The sequence below is a fragment of the Manis javanica genome, chromosome 8 (assembly GCF_040802235.1).
Source record: "Manis javanica isolate MJ-LG chromosome 8, MJ_LKY, whole genome shotgun sequence".
NCBI classification, from domain to species: domain Eukaryota; kingdom Metazoa; phylum Chordata; class Mammalia; order Pholidota; family Manidae; genus Manis; species Manis javanica.
The window spans coordinates 2,060,762-2,081,529 of NC_133163.1; the positions used below are offsets into that span (position 1 = coordinate 2,060,762).

The 20,768-nt window shown below is 47.6% G+C and overlaps 1 protein-coding gene across 9 annotated transcripts in view; it reads right to left on the bottom strand.

The window, feature by feature from the left end:
- Window positions 1–295: 295 nt before the first annotated feature.
- The window catches only part of TDRD9 (tudor domain containing 9), a 112,451-nt gene continuing 91,978 nt past the window's right edge, over window positions 296–20,768 (bottom strand). For 7 of the 9 annotated variants that reach the window (XM_073241768.1, XM_073241775.1, XM_073241774.1 and 4 more), the window contains 6 exons: window positions 20,268–20,377; window positions 19,652–19,748; window positions 14,251–14,389; window positions 8,643–8,761; window positions 2,197–2,269; window positions 296–992 (listed from right to left, as the gene is read on the bottom strand). In XM_073241768.1, the coding sequence (XP_073097869.1) occupies window positions 852–992; window positions 2,197–2,269; window positions 8,643–8,761; window positions 14,251–14,389; window positions 19,652–19,748; window positions 20,268–20,377 (679 nt within the window). In that variant the 3' untranslated portion in view covers window positions 296–851. The remainder of the gene's footprint in view (window positions 993–2,196; window positions 2,270–8,642; window positions 8,762–14,250; window positions 14,390–19,651; window positions 19,749–20,267; window positions 20,378–20,768) is intronic. The other 2 variants (XM_073241773.1, XM_073241771.1) reach the window with 2 other exon arrangements.

Below are 20,768 nucleotides of genomic sequence, written 5' to 3' on the forward strand. Positions count from 1 at the left end.
TGACCCCACGCTGATGAGCAAATACATGTGCTTCTCTAATTTCCTCAGAAGCCTCAATCGCCCACCCAGAACCAAGCAGCCAGGCAACAGGGTCTCTGGCGTCAGGCTCACGCCTCCTGAGCTGCACCCCAACTGTTGTGCTCACTGTGGCCTGTATTTCTCATGACACCCTGACTGCCAGCAACAGACCTCTACAAAGAGGTCTCTATCTCTTTATCAGTTTTATAAATTCAGGTTTTCTAGAATGAAATACATTTTAATCTCCTCTGACTAAAAAAACTATCTGAAACAGAAACTTAGTCTAATGCTTTTATTGTTTTAACATAGATAGGCTAGTTGCCAGGTAATCAACTCTGATCCCAAAATGTGGACCAAGAATTGTAACTTAAGTGAAAATCCAAAATACACAAAACTGAAATTAGTTTTACCAAAAGTAGGTATTTTCCCTCATGGAAAAAAAAGAATTAGAAAATGCCACATGGTTCTGGAAAAAACAGCTTTTCCCTTGTGGTCAACTGCGAATCCTGGTTTTCCCCGGACCCCAGGTTTACGTCACTCTGACAAAATAAAACATAGAAGCACATTCTGGAACCTTACGTGTAAGATTAGCTACTGATATTTACCTTAATAAATTCAAAGCAAAATATAGTTCTTTTTCCAAATGAAGTCTTCTTTCAGAACAGTTTTTTCCAAAATGTTTAATACAATGATTTTCTGTTTCTAGGAAAGACTAGATTCTCTAATTCTTCCCACCTGAACAGAAATACCACTCTCAGCCACCCCCCAGAGAGAAAAGGACGCAGGGTGGGAGCAGCGCGCAAGCTCAGAGAAGCCGGCCTGCAGGCGCAGCCCTAACCCAGCCCTGCGCGGCCGTCCTCGGCGGGACCTGGGGCGGCACTGAGAACGATTGGTTTGTGCAGCTGGTAGAGGGCGGTGCTCTTCCCTCTGCTGCCCTCCCGGTCAGTCGGCTCCATGACCAGCTTTGGATCGACCTAAGGGGCAGACAGAGGGCCGGTCAGACTCTGGGTGGGCCCCCTGGACACAGTAAGGGGGACTGAGTGAGTGAAATCACATGACATATACAGACATGACAGCAGAAAGCATTCTTTTAGTTTTCCAAAAATCCTTACAGAATGTGAACAGTAACTTCAATAGGCATTTAAAGCATGTAAGTTCTCTAGAACAACCACTCTGAAAATGAAATTCTACTTTCAGATTAAGTGTTGCTATTAGCTTCAAACATCCCAACCCTCCGACTCTGGAGAGGTGGTTGGTGTCCCCCCGACCCCCATCCTGTCCCCATGCTGCAGCTCTGTGCCCAGAGGAGGGGCCCAGGGAGGCCCCTCAGGCTCGGGGCCAGGGGGAGGGAGGGGTAACCCGTCCAGGAGCACGCGGGGTGAAGGACGCCTCCTTTACACTCTGGGTGAGAAACCACCACCTCCAGGGGCATCTTCTCACGTCAGCTGCAGGAGGATAAGGAACTACCACCCCAGCTGGCTGATTTATGAAGGTATCTTTGATTCTAGGATTTAAGCTTAAAATTCCTCCCTGAGTTTCTTTCCCCAAAATCTCATTTTATTCCATTTTCTAAACCTTTCAGATAGGAAATGTCAGGGTGTCTGAGATGGGCCCTCACCACTGCACAACTGCTACGGGACTGAACCACGTCCCCTCGGCACATCTGGCGAAGTCCGGGAGCCCACTGTGCCGGTGCCAGGAGGGGCCCTCTGGGAGTGGACCAGGGTGAGATGAGGCAGTGAGGGTGGGGCCCCATGAGGGGGCCAGCGCCCCTTAAGGGACGCAAGAGAGTTTGCTGCCCCCCCTGCCACGTGAGGACACAGCAAGAAAGCAGATGTCCCCAAGTGAGGAGGAGGGCGCGCGCCAGAACCCGACCACGCTGGCGCCCTAATCTCAACTTCCAGCCTCTAAAAATAGGAGAACGCAAGTGTCTGCTGCTTAAGCTGCTCGGCCATGGTATACTGTACGACGGCCCTGGCACCAATGTGCCCTAGAGCTAATTCAGACATTCTAACTGCTGTGTGAAACCACAGGACGTGAGCTGGGATGGGCAGCACACAGCGCATGTGCAGAGACAGTGGGTGTGCCCGGGCCAGCACCCCGGTAGCCAATAGGATGTCCCACTGCCCCATCCCGGGGGCAGGCTGCCTGGCACACATCCCGTTTCTTCTCACTCACCTGATTCCACTCATACGGCTTTTCATGCCACTTAGGAACAATCCTCTCTCTTGGCTTCATATGACAGAACAAACTAAAATTCAAAAAAAAAAGAATTAAAAGTAATCTTCATTATGTTAGTGCACTGAAAACACTACTATGATTTTTTTTTAAAAGATTAAAATCCTGTATTGTCCTATAGTCACGTGAGCTGTGCTCACTGGGGGAAGCTGGGGGAAGGGACCTCTGTGCTCTTTGCAACATCGTATAGCCTATAATTTTCCAAATAAGAATAAAAATAAAAACAGGATGTATAAAAAGAAAAAGATTTAAATCCTGCAAACTTTCCTCAGAAGTTTAACTACAGTAAGTTTTAGAAAGTTAAAATGTATGTAGGGAGGGAGAAAGGGATTGAGGGGTATTAAGGGGCACCCATGGTGTGTGTGGGAGTCACGGGGAAGACACTGCAGCACAGAGAAGACAAGCAGGGACTTGGTGGCATCTTACTACCCTGACGGACAGTGACTGCAATGGGGTGGGGTGGGGGCTCGATAATAGCGGTGAATGTAGTAACCACATTGTTTTTCATGTGAAACCTTCATAAGAGTGTATGTCACTGATACCCTAAGTTATGCTCACAGACCATCTCACACCACTGCACACTGGAGAACACAAATAATGGTGTGTGGGCTGGGTCAGACAGCTCTGTTCTCTACACTCCCACACCCTGCTACCGAGACAGGCGGCCCCTACAAGGAGCTGCTGCATCACAGTCAGGTTCTCTGACGTGTAATAGATATTTTGTATCACCTGCTCTTCAGCAGCCACGACAAGCTGACAATATCGTCTGTTCAAAAAAGCAGACAGAGAACTCTAACAATGAGAGAGTAAAGAGGTCAGCAAATCTTCCTGCTTCCCGTTTCCCCAAAAATAACTACAAAATTAGACAAAGTTGTCCAAAGAAATCATTGGAAGGCTCTGGAAGTTAACCAAAACCAAGCTAGTTGAGCAGCTCACTCATGGAAAACTGCAAGCTCCGGGGCAGCCGAGGGACTGCTCCCCCCAGTGCTGTGCCAGCACCAGCCCAATCCAGCTCCCTAGTGCTGCCAGGTCCGGTCGGCCACAGACGTCAGCGTCTCCACTGCCAAACTGAGCTTACTTGATTTGGAGCGGAGGGGAAAAGACCCTCACACCACGCAGCACGTAGTAAGAGCCGCGAGCTCACCAGAAGAATGGGGAAGGCCCCTAGCTCTGCGAGCCTCAAGCCACGGGTGCCCTGGGCCCCAAGAGAGGACCCAAGGCTGACAGGGAGGTCCTGGGAGTGAGGGTGCCGCAGCGGGCCAATGGGCTCTTCCACACACTCCCTGCCTGCCTGCGAGGCTGCACACACACGTACACAGAAGATATGCACGGGCCCACGCCCACACAGCACGGGGCGCCTAGGAGGTGGCATGCACACACAGGGAAGCCCTGGGCACTGGGGAAGTGGCGTGCATGCGCAGGGAAGTCCTGGTAAAAAAAAAAAAAATCCAGGGAAGAGTTCAAAATTGCCTGAACTTTGGAGGCACTGCCCAAACCACACACACAGGCTGGAGCAGAAGATAATGGCCTAGGTACAGCTTCCAGCTAGTCACTGGCTAAGCACTGCAGACACAAGGACACCCCTAGGAAGCCAGGCTGAGAAATAAAAGGATTCAAAAACAAAAGCAGAAAAGAACCCAGGCATCAGTGGCCTCACTACATGGTGGGAAACGGATTCTGCTGGGGTTGGGAGGTTAAAAATCCTATACTGCTACACTACATTATCAAAAAGGCCCAGTTTTCAGCGAAAAATCATGAGACACTTTCCAAAGGAGCAGGAACGTGTGACTCATGCTCAGGAGATGAGAGCAGCCAATGGCAGCCCAGACGTGGGTTCAGCACACAAAGGCCGCAGACAGACACGTCGGCGTGCACAGAACTAAAGCAAACTATGCCTACCGAGGGCGGAACACACGGTGACGACAACTCAAAGATAATCTCAGTAGAAGTTAAAAACTGAAAAGAACCAAACAGAAAAGTACAATAACCAAAAGGGGAAATTCCTTTTAACAGGCCAACGCCTGCAGGTCTGAGGTGGCAGAATAAAGACTCCGTGAAGTTCAGGAGGGAGCAACAGAAATTAACTAATCTGAAGAAAAGAGAGAAAAAAAGACCTAAGGAGTGGCCAGAGCTTCAGAGCCCAGCGAGCGGGCCTCCAGGCGCACACACAGGGGAGCTGGGGTCCCAGGGAGGGGGAAGCAGGCAGGGCAGAAAAACATTTGAAGAATTCAAAGATGCAAGTAGTTTATAAGTGAAAGGAAGGAAAAATATATGCCAGCACCCAAAGAGCTAGAGTAGCTATATTAATATCTGACAAAATAAGACAATAAAACAAGAGACGTTGCTGTAGACAGATTTGATGACAAAGGGGCCAATACATCAGGAGGAGATAATTCTAAACGTACCCTATCTCCCCTGAGCCCCAGAAGGCAAGAAGGCAAGAAAGCTGGCAGACTCAGAAGAAGGAACGACTCAACAGTGACAGTCGGAGGCCTCATCGCCCCACTATGAATGTTCACGGAACCAGAGAGGAGGCAGCAAGGATGGGGGGGCCTGAACGTCCCTCCACCAGAGGCCTGGCCAGCGCCAGCACCGCAGCCGCGCACGCAGCGGGTACGCGCTTAGCCTGGGAACACAGAGTGCTGGGCAGGGAAGGCGGTGCACGCAAAGCCATAGAACAAGTTTCGGTAAATTTTAAAAGACTGAAATCATTCAATGTATGGTGTCCACACAGTAATAAATTATACATCATCAACACAACAAAGTTGGAAACCCTCACATAGTTGAAAATTAAATAATGTCTCTCTCAACATTCCATCAGTCAAAGAAGAAATTACAAGGGAAACTAGAGAATATTTTGGAAAGAATGAAGATGAACAGCAGCAGATCAGAAAGTATGGGATGCAGCCAGAACGTGATGGAGAGACAGCTGTAGCTCTGCAAGCCTGTAACAGAGAAGGTGCCAAAACAGTGATCAAAGCCCCTGTGTCCTAAAACTAGTAAGAAGGCACATTAAATACAAAGTAATTCGAAGGGAGGGAAAAATAAGTATGAGATTGAACATCAATGGAACAGAAAAAAAAGATAATCAGTGGGGTTGGGAGGGGGCAGGAATCAATGAAACCAAAAGTTAGTTCTTTGAAGAGACCAAAAAACTGATAACCTTTAGGGTAGAAATGAGAAAAAAAAAAGAGAGAAGACACACATTACCAAAACCAGAAACAGGAGGGGACATAATTACCATCTGTATAGAGAGTACAAGGATTGTAAAAGAAGATTCTGACTGACTTTATGCCAGTAAGGTAATCAATTTAAATGAACAAATTACTAGAAAGATACAAATTACCAAAACTGACTTAAAAAGAAAAAGAAAATCAGAATAGACCTAAAACACAAGAAACTGAGTTAGTAACTACAAATTTCTCCACAAAGCAAAGTCCAAGCTCAGATAGCTTTACTGGTAAATCCTATCAAATATTTAAAGAAGAAATAATAGCAATCCTATGCAAACTCTTTCAGAAAACAGAGAAGCAGGAAACAGTTCCCAACTCATTCTACAAAGGCAGCCTTACCCTGACACCAACTCAGACAAAGACATCACAAGAAAACTATAAACCAACAACCCTCATGTACACAGATGAAAAAATCCTTAAAAACATACAGCAAACAATCCACAAATTTATAAAATGGATTATACACCATGTGAATTCATTCCAGAATGCAAGGCTAGTTTTAACATCAAAAAATAATAAAATACACCATGCAAATTGAAAAAAAGGAAAACAAAAACATACATGATTATCTCGCAGACACAGGAGGAGTATTTGGCAAAATGCAACATCCTTTCCTGTGAGGAGCCTCCAGAAGAAGGCTGCATGAACATCACTTAATAGTGAACAGCAACATATTCCCCCTAAAAATGGGAGCAGGCCAAAGATGTGTGCTGGCACCACTACTATCCCACAGAACGCTGAGGGCTCTAGCCAGGACAGCGAAGCAAGGAAAAGAAATCAGGAGCACACAGGCCACAAGGGAGAAGTAAAACCGTCCACTCCCTGGTATCATCCTGTATGCAGGAAGCCCTGAGAACTACAAAAACTACTAGTACTAACAAGGGTCTAACAAAGTTACGGGTTAACCAATATGTGGAAATCAATTGTTCATTCCTAGCAATAAACAATCCAAAATAAAATCAAGAAAATAATTCCATTCACAATAAAGAGCATTAAAAGGACTGAAACATCTAGAAGTAATTTCACAAAAATTCAAGGCCTAAACACTGAAAACTCTGAAACAGTGTTAAGAAAAATTAAAGGTTATCTAATAGACATCCCATCTTCATGGATAGGACAACTAGGTAGTGTTATGATGGCAGTTCTGCCCAAATTAATCTACAAATTCAATAGAATCCCTATCACCAGGCTTGTAAAAATTGACAAGCCTGATTCTAAAATTAATATGGAAAGGAAAAGGATCTAGAGTAGTAAAAACAATTTTGAGAAAGTAGAACAAAGTTGAGGGACTCGCACTACCCAACTTCAGAACATTCTGTGAAGTCACAGCAATCCAGACAGGGTTGACTGGCACAGAGCAGACTTACATAAACAGGACAGGAGAATGTCTGAAACAAACCTTTACCTTTATGACCAATTGATTTCTGAGAGGGCCAAGGCAATTCAGTGGGGAAAAGACAGCTTTTAAGAATATGTGAAAAAGACAACTTAAGACTCTTACATCTCACACCAAACATAAAGATCATCTCAAAATGGATCAAAGACCTAAATAGAAGAACTAAATATAAGAGAGGAAAACAGAGGAGGAAACTTTTGTGATTTGGGGTTTAGCAAAGATTTTTCAGATAGGCACCAAAAGCATAATCCATAAAAAAAGATAAACATCAAAGTAAAAAACTTGTATTCCTCAGAAGACACCATAAAGAAAATGAAAGACAAGCTGCACAATGGGGAGAGTATCTCTAAATTATGTATCTGATAAGAGACTTGACTAGAGTTTATAAAGTATTTCTACAACTCAATAATAGAACAACAATTAGACCAGTTAAAAAATGGGCAAAAAGATTTGAACAGGTATTTCACATACAAAAAAGGTTTCTGATTGGTTAATAAGGATATAAAAAGATGCTCTGCAGTATCAGTCATTGAGGAAATGCAAATTAAAACCACAATGAGATAACCAAACCTCCACAAGACTGACAAGAAAACTACTGACAATGGCAAAGATATGCGGAAACTGGGACCAGCACAGGGCACTGTGAAGATGGGATACAGCAGTCGCTCTCGGTAAGAGTTTGGCTGTTTCTTAAAAAATTAACATAAACTTAACCATACAACCTTCCAACTCCACTCCTAGATGCCTGCTCAACAGAGATGAAAACATCCCTTCGCACACGGACTGTACAGGGCGGTGCGCACACCAGCCAAGCACAGGGAGCATTCCGAACATTTCATCAACTGGCAAGAGGATGAACAAGACGTGGAGCACAGACTGTGGGAGGCTATTCGGTGACAGAAACGAGCCCGCTGCGACACAGACACGGACCCCTGACATGTCATGCGAAGTGGAAGAAGCCAGACTTAAAAAGAAACAGTGTGATTCCACTTACATAAAACTTGCAGAGAAGGCCAATCTCCTACAGAGACCTAAGCGGACCGGTGGTTTCTAGCTCCGGGGCGGGAGCGGGCACTGCTGACCCATGGGCAGCAGAACTTGATGCTTTCTAAAACAGTTTTATTGAGGTATAATTTATACCATAAGATCCATCAATTTTAAGTACTCAAAATTTTAGTGAATTTCCATTACGATTCAGTTTTAAAATATTAAAAAGTTTAAAATATTTATAAGAAATTGTAAAAACAGAGCTATGGTGCTGGTTAGCCCAGGCCTACAAATTTACAAAAATCATTGAATCGTTAACCAAAACCCCCATCTCTCTAGGGCATGACAAGTCAGGATGTAGTCACCTCTGGAGGGGTGGGGGTGCTGTAAGGAGACGCAAAGGGGCCCCAGGCTACCATGCTTCCGGTACTGCCGGAGCTGTGCAGGGGCAGGGGGCACGACATCCGGGGACTCCCTGCGGATTCCCACACACACTGGGGATGAGGTTCTTCTAGTTCTGTAAACATTTCCGATGTGCTGTGACACCGCTTCTGACCTGGCTGCCAGGCCCTCAGCACATTCACCCTGTGCAAATGACCTGAGGCAACCTGTGCACTTAATGTCAAACTTCAATACAAAGTTTACAGAGCAGCATTTTCATGTAAAAAAAAATGAAGAGAGAAAACTGAAATTAGCCTTTCTGACAACTGTTAAGGCAGCTTTAAAAATGTTAAAAATATTTAATAACTTTTGAAAAATACACAACTTACCCTAGCAGCTTCTGGCGGGCATTATCCTGTAACTGTGTGATTCCTTCTGGCCCAAGATATTTGGATCCGTTTGGTCTGTCACACACTAGCTTGTTAATAGTGGCCCTGAGAATATTAATCTATAAATGAATGGCAGTATAAATATCCATACGGTTCCACTATAACCAAATTTCACTACATGCAAATAATTCAGAAGCATTCAGAGTTCACATTCTTATGACCACCATTAATGTGGTCTCTGGAACAAATTAAGAAAACCCAAATAAAATCAAGAACCACTGACATTAATGTTAAGAAACAATGACAAAAGAAATTAAAAATCAGCAAGAATTTTTAACAAAAATTTTAAATTTAGCAAAAATTAAAAATCAGCAAGAATACTAAAAGACTTTTTAGTATAAGCACACTTTTTTTTTGTATCATTAATCTACAATTACATGAAGAACATTATGTTTACTAGGCTCCACCCTTCACCAAGTCCCCCCCACATCCCCCATTACAGTCACTGTCCATCAGCGTAGTAAGATGCTATAGAATCACTACCTGTCTTCTCTGTGTTGCACAGCCCTCCCCGTGCCCCCCCCACATTATACATGCTAATCATAAGGCCCCCTTTCTTTTTTCCCCCCCTTATCCCTCCCTTCCCACCCATCCTACCCAGTCCCTTTCCCTTTGGTAACTGTTAGTCCATTCTTGGGTTCTGTGAGTCTGCTGCTGTGTTGTTCCTTGTTTTTCTTTGTTCTTACACTCCACATATGAGTGAAATCATTTGGTACTTGTCTTTCTCTGCCTGTAAGCACACTTTTTAAACTTCTGCCTTAAAATGCAAGGTCATGGAGCTCACGGGGTCATGCACATCCCTCACTGTGCCTGTAAGATGTACTTGGAAGATAAGGAGCCTCTCGCCCCCAACCTACAGCATGCCATGTTTTGTTACCAGCCTTTGTTATAGCTTTTAATACTACAAGGTTTCCAGAAGAATTCCAAAGAAAGGGCAGGCAGATTCAGTGTGCCCTTGCCCAGCCCCTTCTGCTAGCCCCTTGCAGCCCCCAAACTTTGGTCACCAAGAAGCCAACTCTGGCACATCACTACTGTCTAAACCCATGCAGGCCCTACTGGACTTGACCAGTTTCTGGCATGCCCCCCTCTGTGCCTCAGCATCCAGTTCAGCGACTGCAGCACCTGGGGTCCTGTCTCCTCCATCGCCTCTGGTCAGGGGCAGTTTTTTAGCCTCTCCTTGTCTTCCAAGGCCCTGACAGTTCTGAGAGGTTCTCCTCAGGTACTTTGTGGGATGATCCCCAGTTTGGATTTGTGTGATATTCTTCTCATGGTCAGATTAGGGGGACAGGTTCTAGGAAAGCCCCCCAAAGGGGGGTGCCCTTCTCATGCCACATGATGGTCACCAGGGATGCTCGCCCTCACCACTGAGGGGGCCCCACAGGCCCTTCCACGGCACAGTCTCCCTTCCCTGTCCCCGTGCTAGTGTGGAAGCTTGTCACTAGGTGCAGCCCACCTCACAGGGGGTGGATGAAGCTCCACTGACTGCAGGCACTGCTGGGAATTCTGTACAGATTTGTCTCTTTCCTGTTTGTTCCTTCACTTGACTTATGTCCTTATGGACCCTGGGTAATCTTTTACACCTCGAGTGACAACCCACCACTGTGTCCCTTACTTGGTCACTCACCCCCTTCCAGCGTTGGCCATGGTGACCAGGCTCCTGGGCCCCCGACATGCCCTTTCCTTTTGTTTCTGACCCCTTCCTTACCTGCTGGCACTGAGAGAAGTTTCAGGCTCTCCCTGGGCTCTCCCTGCCCCAGCCCCGGGGGAAGCCTCCTCTCCAGGGAGCCCTGGTCCCTCACTGGAGAATCCTATCAGAAACCAAACCTGGCACTGTGCTTGTCCATGCTGTAGGGGCCACTTCTAGGCCTCCACAGAGCTAGTCATGGACAAGTGCCCACATATACCACCTGTGGGTGAAGCCCTACCACAGGGGCCATTCCAGCCTTTCCTCCCACCCATCCCATTCAGTGGGGAGAAACCTGGCCCCTGCATCCATGTTGTCACCTGGTTGTGCCTGGAACACACAGGGCAGGGCAGGATTAACCTCTGCTCCGTGACAAGTCACCAAAGAGGACAGCACCTGCTGGCAGTCCGTCTTCGTCTGTCGCTTTATTGTCTCCAGCCAAAACAGTTTTCCAAAGACCCTTTTCCCTCACCCTTCAAAGCAATCATACCCAAATCCCACCTGCTATATGTGTTTTCGTTGCACCTAGCAGAATTGCACTCGTCCACAAGGGACGGTCCTCGGGTTTAACAAGCTCATGGAGTGGTGTGCCTACGACCCATTGTAGTCAATCACTCCTTCACCCCTGGCGACCACAAATCTGTCCTCTGCCTTTCCAGAATGTCACAGCAATCCATCGTACAACATACAGTCCCCAAGTCCTGAGGCACGCGCTTAAGATTCACTCATACTGTTGTGTGAAGCAATCGCCGGTTCCATGCCACTCCTGCAGAGTGCCCCAGCCCACTGCATGGCTAAACCAGTTTGTTGATCCACTCCCTGTTGAAGGACATCTCCCTTGCTTCTGGTTTTTAGCATTGAATTATGAATTATGAATGCTGCAGTCAACACTCACATACAGGTTCTGTGGACGTTAAGTTATCCAATCTCTTGGATACATGTTGAGAGCTGGGATTGCTGGGTCTTCTGGTAGATACATGTTTAAGAATCTGTCTTCCAAAATAGTTCCATTCTGCATTGAACAGAATCCCTATTGTTTCACATCCTTACCAGCAACAATTACTGCCAGTGTTTTGGATTTCAACCATTCTAACAGGTATGTAGAGGTAGGTCATTGTGGTCTTAACTTGCATTTTCCTAATGGCATATGACGTTGAGCATCTTTTCATGTTTAATGTCATCAGTATTTTACTTTAGTTGTCTGTCTTATTGTTTTTTTTATTAACATATTTATGATATACACTCTCAAGAAGGTTTCACATGGAAAACATTGTGGTTACTACATTCAGCCATACTATCAAGTACCCCCCCATACTCTATTGAAGTCACTGTTCTTCAGTGTAGAAAGATGCCACAGTCACTACTTGTCTTCTTCATGCTACCCTGGCTTCCCCATGATCCCTCTACAACATGTGTACCAATCAAAATGCCCCTCAATCCCCTTCTCCTTCCCTCCCCACTCACGCTCCCCCACCGCTCCCTTTGGTAACCACTAGTCCCTTCTTGGAGTCTGTGATTCTGCCACTGTTTTGTTCCTTCAGTTTTGCTTTGTTGTTATACTCCACATATGAGTGGAATCATGTGGCACTTGTCTTTCTCCACCTGGCTTATTTCACTGAGCATAATACCCTCCAGCTCCATCCATGTTGCTGCAAATGGTAGGATTTGTTTTCTTCTTATGCCTGAGTAATATGCCATTGTGTATATGTACCACATCTTCTCTATCCATTCATCTACTGATGGACACTTAGGTTGCTTCCATATCTTGGCTATTGTAAATAGTGCTGCGATAATCATAGGGGTGCATCTGTCTTTTTGAATCTGGGATCCTGTATTCTTAGGGTAAATTCCTAGGAGTGGAAATCCTGGGTCAAATAGTATTTCTAATTTTAGTATTTTGAAGAAACCTCCATACTGCTTCCCACAGTGGTTGAACTAATTTACATTCCCACCAGCAGTGCAGGAGGGTTCCCCTTTCTCCACATCCTTGCCAGCATTTGTTGTTGTTTGTCTTCTGGATGGTGGCCATCCTAACTGCTGTGAGGTGATATCTCATTGTGGTTTTAATTTGCATTTCTCTGATGATTAGCAATGTGGAGCATCTTTTCATGTGCCTGTTGGCCATCTGAATTTCTTCTTTGGAGAACTGTCTATTCAGCGGCTCGGCCCATTTTTTAATTGGATTATTCACTTTTTGTTTCTTGAGGTGTGTGAGCTCTTTATATATTTTGGATGTCAACCCCTTATCGGATATGTGATTTATGAATATATTCTCCCATACTGTAGGAAGCCTTTCTGTTCTACAGTGTCCTTTGCTGTCCAGAAGCTTTTTAGTTTGAGACAGTCCCACTTGTTCATTTTTGCTTTTGTTTCCCTTGCCCGGGGAGATATGTTCATGAAGAAGTTGCTCATGTTTATATTCAGGAGAGTTTTGCCTATGTTGTCTTCTAAGAGTTTTATGGTTTCATGACTTACATTCGGGTCTTTGATCCATTTTGAGTTTCCTACTTTTGTGTATGGGGTTAGACAATAACCCAGTTTCATTCTCTTACTTGTAGCTGCCCAGTTTTGCCAACACCAGATGTTGAAGAGGCCATCATTTCCCCACTGTATGTCCATGGCTCCTTTATCATATACTAAATGACCATATATGCTTGGGTTTATATCAGGACTTTCTAGTCTGTTCCACTGGTCTATAGACTGTTCTTGTGCCAGTAACAAATTGTCTTGATTACTACTGTGGATTTGTAGTAGAGCTTGAAGTTGGGGAGTGTAACCACCCTTACGAGATCTTTTGCAGAGCAAAGGTTTCCAGTTTTGCTGAAGTCCCACTTACAAATTTTTTTTCTTCATATAGCACACTTTTGGTGTTCAATCTACAAACTCACTGTCAAACCCAAGGTCATATATATCTGCCCCCGACCACACACACCATATATACTGCTGCAAGTTTTATGGTTTCACATTTTATGATTCAGTCTATGGTCTAAGGAATATTTTTAAACCCCAGAGCCCCTTTAGTGAAAGAGCAGTTAAATTAAATCAACAAAACAAAGCATGGGCCTCTCATCCACAGGGTCCTCCCAGAAGAAGGGCAGCGGCTGGCCACCCTCTACGCCTCCTCCCCACCCACTTCTGTGCGGCTGTGCCAACCCCACTGAGCTGGTGGACGTCTGAGAAGAGAAAGGGGTTTCAGGACCAAAGTAGTGCCTCTCAAACTATCTGCGCTGAAGGACCAGCTTTGTTTCTCACTTTATAAAATGCAACAAAACTGAATTACTAGAACTGTAAAATACCAAAGCAAAAGCATACCAATTATAAACCCAAACTTCTCATTATTAGACTCAAACGCTGTAAAATCACATTGTCAACCTACTATTTAAGCTTTTAAATCTCAGCCTCAGTTTGGCATTCATCAGGCCTAGCCCGGGCGGCATCACTGTGGCAGAGCTGTTGGCAGCCAACCCCCAGCTGGGAGGCGCCTGGGACCAGGTGGACCGAGGGAGGGCTCCGTTCCCTGCTTCCTGCCACGAGCTGCCAGGGATGTGCAGCTGCTCCTGGCCCAGGGCACGGAGACTTGGCTAGAGGTTCCTGGCAGTCCTACAGCCCTGGCATTTCACTCCACTGCCCAGAGCAGCTTCCTGTGCCAGGAGTTACCAAATGAGAACTTTAGAGAGCATCCCCTCCCAGGAAGCTGCTACACAGAGAAGTAAATAAAACAGGCAGGTTAAGGGAAAGGGGGACGTCCAGAAGCAGAGGTACATGTATGCACCTAAGCACCGTGCCAGACACTGTGCTCATGGTTAAATGGTGTACAGGCAAAACGAGAGACAAGTAACTACTGAACCCAGCACATTGTCTCACCTCCACGACATCCTCCACGCTGAACTGAACGTCGAACGCTAGTTCAATGTCGTGTTCTGGCAGGATGGGGGCCCCTGTCATTGGATTCCACCCCAAACCACAAAGGACTCCGGTATAGCATTTTCCATCCCGATCAACCCTAGTGAAAAGTTTTGAGAAGTGTTAGTATTTCAAACTGGTAAGTCACTGTTTTATGCTAAAAGAACTTCCCAATAAAGTCACCCAAGTCCTGCCAACCCTAGTTCAGCAGCTAATTTCATTTTCTCATTTTTGTTTAGAAATAACAGAGTCTATGTAGTTATAAGAACAGTAAATTAAATGCTTTTGTTAATCCATTATTTTGGTTTCTAATTCTCACCGCAGCATGTAGAACAGCTTATCACATACAGTTTTTCCCTATCTGAATTCCTTGGGTCAGATTCTAGTGAGTTTTCTGGGGAAAGGTTGTGCCCACGATCATGACTTGTGGACAAAGTCTAACCTGGGAGAAGCTTACGAGATGCTCGTTCCACTACCCACCCCCCCAGAACAGCTGCACGCACTCAGTCACACCGAGAGTCATCTCCCCATTTTACCAGACCCTCCCCACTCCACTCCACTGTAGCACCGGGGATCCTGTCACTTTCTCTCCGAGAGGTCTCCCCTGTCTGCTGGTCCTCTCCACCGGCTGCCACAGCCTGGCCCAAGCCACCACCATCTCTCATGTCCAGGCTCAGCACAGCCTCCTGACCAACTTCCCCACACCTACTTGGGCTTCCTCCATCCATTTTTGATACAGCTTTAAAAAACAAACCCACTCATCTTGCCTCTTTGCTTAAGGGCTCTGGGTAGTTTCCGGGGCTCAGGCACACCAGGGCCTACCAGCCTCAGGGTGCTGGCTCTGCCGAGCTCCCCGACCCTGCCTCAAGGTGCTCCCCCTGCCTCCCCACAGGCCACGCCGCAGCCTCCCGGGAACTGCCCGCGAAGCCCCAGAGCCCCCTCGCCGGGCTCCCTCTCGGGCTCTAGGCACTAGTTTAAATGCCAGAGCCACAGGCCGTAACATCAACTAGTAACTACAAAAGGAATGAAAGGCATTAATGCTGAAAAGCTTTTAACATATTTTGCTAATTTTCTTTGACTCTTAACTCAGACCTTTTTCCATCATTTAGATCAATAAAGTTTTGATGAAAATAATCTAGGCAAAAACAAGAGGTTTCTTCTTAGTCCTAAAAATATGCATATACACACACTTCTTTTTCACTTTAATGAAAATCAGAGTAAAGTTTACTGCAAGTAAACTCAAAGGAGAGGCCCCGAGTCCAGCCTATAAGCCAGGCGCCAAGCACTTGCTTTACAAATCAGCCACCAAATGTTTCTTTAAATAGTCATCTCCCCCACATTATTTTTAATAGAATTTTAACTGTTATTGTTTCCATTTACATAAAACCTCTCCTTAACAGGCATGATACCGCCAGGGCCACCGAAATTAAGAGGAGTGGCAGTGCGGCATGTCAGTGGAGCGCTTCCCCGCGGGGCCTCCCGGCGGCGCTGTGCTGTGGCAGGGGCTCGCGGGCACGCGGGGTCCCCAGGACGGGCGTCGAACTGACCGCCTGAGGTAGCAGTTCTTTGCTCGCCTGCTCTAGACCTTAAAAATCAGTAAGCGTAACTAAAGCACTGGGCTTAACTCTTTCTAAGGATCCTAAATTCTTATGTGACCCTGAAAGCAATAATTAAAACCACAGAAATACTTTTACTTCCTTTATATTGCATATTTTGGACTCACATCGGAACCTGCGGAAGGCAGGACAGGGAGGAGGAGAAGCGCAGGGCAGGGCACAGGGCTGACTACCGAGGCGTCTGGGAGGGCCAGCTTCTCCAAATATGTTTGAAATAAATACAACCGAAGGGGAACTTCTCTGCCAAGCTAATATTCTAAATTCCCTCTGTGTGCCAAATAAGGAGATACAGTTCCTCAGAAGTAAAATGTTAACCTGAAACGCCCATACATAACGGCTGTTAAATATCCTGTAATGTGCAGTCTGTTAACTGGCGAAGTGTTGAACGGTGCATTCAGAAGTCTGACCATACTTCCAGATCCTGCTCAGGCTACTCTGGAAGCCCCTTCGGACTCCACATCGGGGACGCCCGGAATCCCCCACGTAAGCCCCCATGCTCCGTGCACAGCAACTCCCAGGTCCTGGGAGGCTACAGGGGCCCTTGCACAGACGGGGGGCCCCCACCCTGATACCCTGGCCTGCCTTGGGCTGAGCTCCTTCACCCCACGCCTTCTCATAGCCTCCTGCTCTGCGTGTGGACTCACAGGCACCTTCCCTTTGTTCTTACATTGCCTACATCTTCCAAAAACATGGGATAGGGGTTAAGCGTTCTTTTCATTACAAAAACACACACGAGTACACTGTAAGAGTGCCAGCAGCGGGTCAGTACACCGTGTGGCGGATGGGGGAGGCCTCGTGCAGAGGAACTGAGGCCTGCGAGTGAGGGGCCGCGGCCTGACTGCCACCCACGGCCTTCAGGTCCCAGGTGCAGGGCAGACACAGGGAGCAGAGAGAGCTAGCTGCCCGTCCACTGTGCCCCATTCTGATTCCTCCGCACAGGGTGAAAGGAGTTGGCGGTGGGGGTGGGGGGAGGGGAGGGAAGTAACCAAAACAAACAGGAAAAAGTCAAAATCCCTTTCAATCCACTCTCAGTTCATTTGAAACAACTCTACCTGAGGGACTTGCACTGTTTTAGAAGATTCTACCTCCTGTGTCACCCACAGGGAGGCACCACCTTCTGGAGGCTGGGTTACCGCCCAGCAAGACGTGATCCGACCTCCAGACCAGGACAGCACCATGGCCCTCCACAGCAGGCCCACACCTGGCTCCCAGAAGGGGAGAAGGCAAGGGCGGCGTTCCCAGGCTGCACCCAGGGGGAACGGCTCCCAGACCGTGCTGCCCCTCTGCTCCCGTGGAGCGCTGCCTGCACCCGGGGCTGAGGCTTCCATGGGGTCGGCGTACCACGCCCACTGAGTCCAAAGTGGCGCCTCAGACTACGCCAGCTGTTGTGGGAGACACACGGAGCAGGGGCAGCGAGAACGGCGAAGCCTGCCTGGGGCAGACTCCAGGGAGGGGCCAGCTGAAGCAGAGGACAGCGACAGAAAGAGTGGGGAAGGGGTCGGCCATGACTGGGCACAGGAACAAGGGCGTGGCCTCTCTTTATGTTCTCTGCTTCCTAGTGGAGGGGGACACATACCTCCTTTTCCCTTTTAAATTGAAACAAAATGTGAAATTCTAATTCTTTCTTTATCTTCCCTGCCTCCCACCACTGCACAAACAGTATGTTGGAGATGGTGACAGGCTAGTGACAGACCCAGAGGGACAAGTGACCTCACGGAGCCAGGACCCCAGACCTGGCATTTGATGGCGGACAGTCTGTCTAGAGCAGCAGCCAGATACCACCTGGGACCACACGCGCTGAGCAGGACAGGAGTTCCAGCAGTGACGCTGGGAAGGCGGCTGCCGGCCTGGATGCCCATGGAGAACACAGCCAGGCCTGGGCAGGTCTGCAGCCCCCGGAGACTCAGCTCCGGGCGGAAGGAGGGCGCCTGCACGGACCAAACACCCCGCTGCCTCCCAAAGTTTCTCAAAAGAGGTTGCTACTGACTCAACAAATTTAAAAACTCAGACTACTAACTAGAGGCAGGCTGGGTGAAAATCCACCAGAGCGATGTTCCCTTCCTAGTCACCGCCTTGCTGGGCGGACAGGACTCAAAGACAGCCGGCCTTGCTGGTGCAGCCATTTACACTGTCCCATGGGCACATTTAAACTCAAGTCGGCAGAATAGATAGAAAGTATCAGCTGCGTACAAAGCACTGTACAATGTTTAGTTAACCTTTTCCTATTAAGCTTTTTTTTTCTAGAAAGATGGTTTTTTAAATACCAATTATTTCAAGTATTTGAGTATCTACAACATAACCACTTGCACTTTGGAGATTTAAAATAATATGCTGCATCACTCATATCCTCAAAACGCTTCTGTTTAAAAGAAAGGGTTGAAGCAAGAGCTTGTCTAGCGGAAGAAGCAATTAGAGAGGAACCACCAGGTCATGTTGAGGTGAATCGCGCCCCTGCGTCTGATGGTGTGACACTTTCTTACTAGACAACCATATGTACTGCACTGTTTTTACATGTCTGTCTCCCATAAGGACTCAGGAGATACCTTTATTCACACAGATATTTAGCATATCTTAATACAAAATTAGGGAGTCAAATTCCAACATTTAAAGGCATTATCGAATCCTCTGGGGCAAAAGCAGGTGAGAAACGAATGCATATGTAAGTAAAATGGGGCAATATTTATAAAAACCATTATACATTCCACTCAGTAGTATATGATATAATTACTAAAATGGATATTTACAAAGATGTTATAATACTATGAAAATGCTCATATTTGTGGGAATGAATGTATCAACAAAAATTTTTTAAATGTGCACATATAAGAACATTGAAAATAAATAGACTAAATGTTTACAGTCATGTTAACTTTCTCCCATTCCAAGTAACATGTTTTTAGTGGGGAAAAGAAGAGTATGTACAATTATTTTTAAAACTGAAAAGAAGTACTGAGTATTTGAGATTTCAACAGATTCTGAGCAGGCTTCGTAGCAGAGGACTGAGTAGACAGCTAGGTTCTTTCAGCTGCCTTAACGGGGCTCCAGCTGGGTCCCCCTCCCCCCACCGACCAGCACCACCCACCCACCCCACTGGAAAAGCAGCTGCAGGGAGGAGGAGCGCCACCTCCCACCCAGAAGGGCCCCTCCAGCCACTGAAGCATGGGCCTGGGTGCTCTGCAGCCCCACCCGGCACCGCAGCCTGCCAGTGCTCCCCCACACAAGGTACCCCACGTGTGTGCATGGCCGTCCCCACCTCCATTCACGGGTTGCTCTTAAGAGCTCAGCTCCCTCCGGCCCACAGCTCTCTGCCCTGAAGTCTAGGGGAGAGTCCTGGTGACCTTGGTGCCAAAAGAGCCGCAACCTGCCGCCCAGTCCGCCTGCTCACCTGGAAAGGCTTCCTGCGGCCTACCAGCCAGAAAGCTCAGCATCACGCCCACAGCCCACTGACAAAGCACGGCCACCACAGCAGCCGCTCCGAGCCTACTCCTAGCCCCGTGCTTCCTGTTGCCCCACTGTTAACTCCAGATACCGTACGCACTGTTGTAAGCCCTCCAGCCAGGCCAGCAGTGATGCAGGACTCCTCAATCACACGGAAGCCCAGGGAAGACGGACAAGCAGCCAGCTGCACCCCAGCCAGGTTTTCTGTAAACGTTTCCTCTGCAACAGAGGCGGGGAGGCTCCCATTTCTCCCACCTGGGTCCTCAATTTACAAAAGCCACCAGACGAAACAGATGACCACCGCATACCTTAGCTCCATCACTGGAGTAAACAGCATGCTGAGGAGAGCAGGGAGGCCAGGAATGTGGGGCATCAGAGAGGTCTCTCTCAGCAGCAAGGTGGTCCCTGGCAGGCAGACGAGGAAGGAACGTAAGGCGGCGGTCCATCCTGGGCAGACACCTTACCCCCAGCCTACCCCCCACCAGCTCCTCCTCCTTAGGCACCCCCAAAAGGACAGGCTCCTGGCATCTGTCCCCACAGCGCCCCAGGGACAGGCTCCTCGTCAGCATGCTAAACCTCTGTCCCGCCTGGGTGGCTTCTTTGGTTTCTCCCCTCTTCCTCCTCACTAGACTACTGGGTGTGTCCCAGGTCACGACCTCGGATTTGCTCTCCTTCATAGCCAAGCACATGGAATGAATGAAAGATCAAGGAATCAACTTCCACACAAGGAATCAACTTTGTCTAAAAGGAAAGGTGGTAACGCTTCATTTCCTAGACTTGTGTCAGCCGCTGCAGTTAAAAAACAGCCTGTAAATGTACCTTAGACGCATATATTTGTTCATTCACTGGGACTACTCATCCTAGTGACTTTGATGGAGAGAGAGAGAAGAGCAGATGTCGAAGGACCAGAGGCCCGGCACTCACCGGTGGCGTTGACTGACAGGGAAGCAGCAACCAGCATGCTCTGGTGGAGCTCTGCCGGGGTGTCACTGACCACGACAGAGTTGATGCTCTCCTTCTCGATCCACACACATCTGGAAGGACAGCCATCAGGGGAAAGCGGTCAGCTCCTGGACAAGATGTCATGTCCAACCCAGCTGGTCCTAGCGGATGCTCCGAGCAGCCCAGGTCAACCTCGGAGCCCAGGTGACCATCTGAAAACGCAAACCAAGCTTCCCAGCCATTCCAGGGCCGGGTCTGAGACGTGGCTTCTGCAGCTCGGCCTCGCCTCAAGTGCTCTGCTTCCCTCCCCACCCCCAACCTCACGGGGCTGGTTCCAAAGTGCACACTCTCCAGATAAGGCTTGTTCCTGGGTTGCTGGAAGCATCCCACCAAGCCCGCTCCTCCCCCCATCAACACGTGCTCCCTGGCTGACTCCTCTACACCCTTCAGCTCTCAGATTTCCTCAGAAAACCTCGTGGCCTT